This window comes from Pavona decussata, unplaced genomic scaffold (assembly GCF_977016875.1).
Source record: "Pavona decussata unplaced genomic scaffold, jaPavDecu1.1 SCAFFOLD_3467, whole genome shotgun sequence".
Lineage (NCBI taxonomy): Eukaryota > Metazoa > Cnidaria > Anthozoa > Scleractinia > Agariciidae > Pavona > Pavona decussata.
The window spans coordinates 11,874-13,780 of record NW_028146403.1 but is presented as its reverse complement, the minus strand read 5'-3'; the positions used below and the strand labels follow the sequence as shown (position 1 = coordinate 13,780).

Genomic DNA, 1,907 nt, shown 5'->3' with positions numbered 1-1,907 from the left:
TTCTAGTAATTTGGCGTAGAAATAACACATTTCACAGCGATGTGCTGTTGTAGCATTTATTTTGACGATAATACTCGTTACGATTGAGCATAAGAGAGCGTGAGAAGAGTATTAGGTGGGCTTCTAATGGAAATGCAAGCGATTAAGCGGCGTATGAAGCCAAATACTCGAGTCAGAGACGAATGAGGGAAGTTTTACTCTCAATCTTGTTTGTAAATATTATCTAAGTGCACAAAACTTGCTTGTGCTTTAGCGAAGAAAATATTATGCGCATGCGCGATAAGACCGTGTACGTGTAGTATACGCGGACTCCTTGCACGTATACGGTGATATCTGTTCCCAGCAGGCATAATACATGTGTATTTTGTCTCTCCTACAGTTCTCTCTTCGTGAATATCACCAACTAGACTCTATTCACAGTATTGCATGTTTGTTGTAGCATATATTGTTATCACCTACCATGGCGATAGATATGACATCATTCCTATCGTCAGTGTGTGTGTGTGTGTGTGTGTGTGTGTCCACTGTGAGGCTTGTTGACAACAAATTGCTTTTAGTCTCTGGCAGCAATCTCTCTCTTCTCCTCGTGTTTGCTCACAACACTATCAAAATTAATAATAATTTGGCTACACCCTTTTTATGTTATGGCAAATAACACTAGCTGATGTGTACAGATTGTTGATTCGAGAGGCTAAGACTAGCTGGCTGACAAACAGTGCATGCATACACATACACACTGTGTAGATGAGTTTAATAACTGTTGAGTTGACCTTAGAACTGCTAGCTCTGAAGTGTATCACGTTTCAAGCTCTCTGACAATGTGTTTCATTCTTATACAGGCTACGCTGACTGACAAGGCTGTGGGGACGCTCCTCATATTAGCAGCACTAATTATCTTTCTCTACTACACAATATGGGTTGTTGTACTGGTAAGAACTCTGTATTATTGACACTGTATCTGCACTTGCATGAAGCACTGTGGAGCTGCTGATTGATGCATACAGCTGATGTTTAGTATACACAGTGAAGCCTCCAAATAAGGACACTTTGGGAGTAGTTTTTTGTCTTGAGGCTGTCCTCTGGTGGGAGGTTCAAATCACTATAGTATTTCAATCGATCCATAACCAGCGTCCTAGGTTGTCCTCTGGTGTGCACGTACATTATGTATACATGTACACAAGGCTCCATTATAACACTGACTAGTCTTGCAAGCCACACCCCACAATCCGAGGTGTGGCTTGCAAGACTATACCACTGACATCAACCTCATTATATTCGTACACACACACACATTCTTGTGCAGCCGTTTGTAGAGGAGGGTCATTTTGTTCGCAACTATTTCCTTCCTCGTTCTTATGCCATCATTGCCCCAGTGATTGCTGGTGTGCTACTGCTGGTCGTTATAGGAATCTTTGTGGGTGTGGTCTTAGTGCAAGACAGAGCGAGAAAAGAGGCAAAAAAGAAACAAAGTTAACATGAAATTAATACGGCCAGCCATACGGAGGTTGTTCTCATTTTCATTTATTCAATAACCACTCGTTTATCATAATTAGTGCACATGTACAGATGATGACAGAGAGAGAGAGACAGTGAAATAAAAAATATTTATTCATAAATAAGTTAATAAAACTGGCTGGCAAAACAAGGTCTAAAAATTAAATAATGGTGTTAAAAGAGTTCAGAATTGTTAGTAAATTTGGTGATCATACGCTAGTTCCACAGATGGGCACACGACCGTCGTAGCGGTGCGTCATCCGATGACCCTTTACCATGTACACTGCGCCTAAAACCGCATCGGTGATGTTGTTGAAAATCTGCACTCTGCACTTGTTAGCGATGCTTGTGAGGTAGGCACGCCCCCTATTGTAGTCCTTCACAGCGGCCTCACTCAGCTATCAAAAGACAAG

General features: G+C 41.5%; 1 protein-coding gene across 1 annotated transcript; it reads left to right on the top strand.

Moving 5' to 3' along the window:
- Window positions 1-839: 839 nt before the first annotated feature.
- LOC146446560 (uncharacterized) lies at window positions 840-1,474 on the top strand (the record flags this gene model as incomplete). The annotated part of the gene is made up of 2 exons (XM_085102884.1): window positions 840-929; window positions 1,304-1,474. Coding segments are annotated over 2 exons (261 nt in total), but the record flags the coding sequence as incomplete, so codon positions are not given.
- Between the last annotated feature and the right edge of the window lie 433 nt (window positions 1,475-1,907).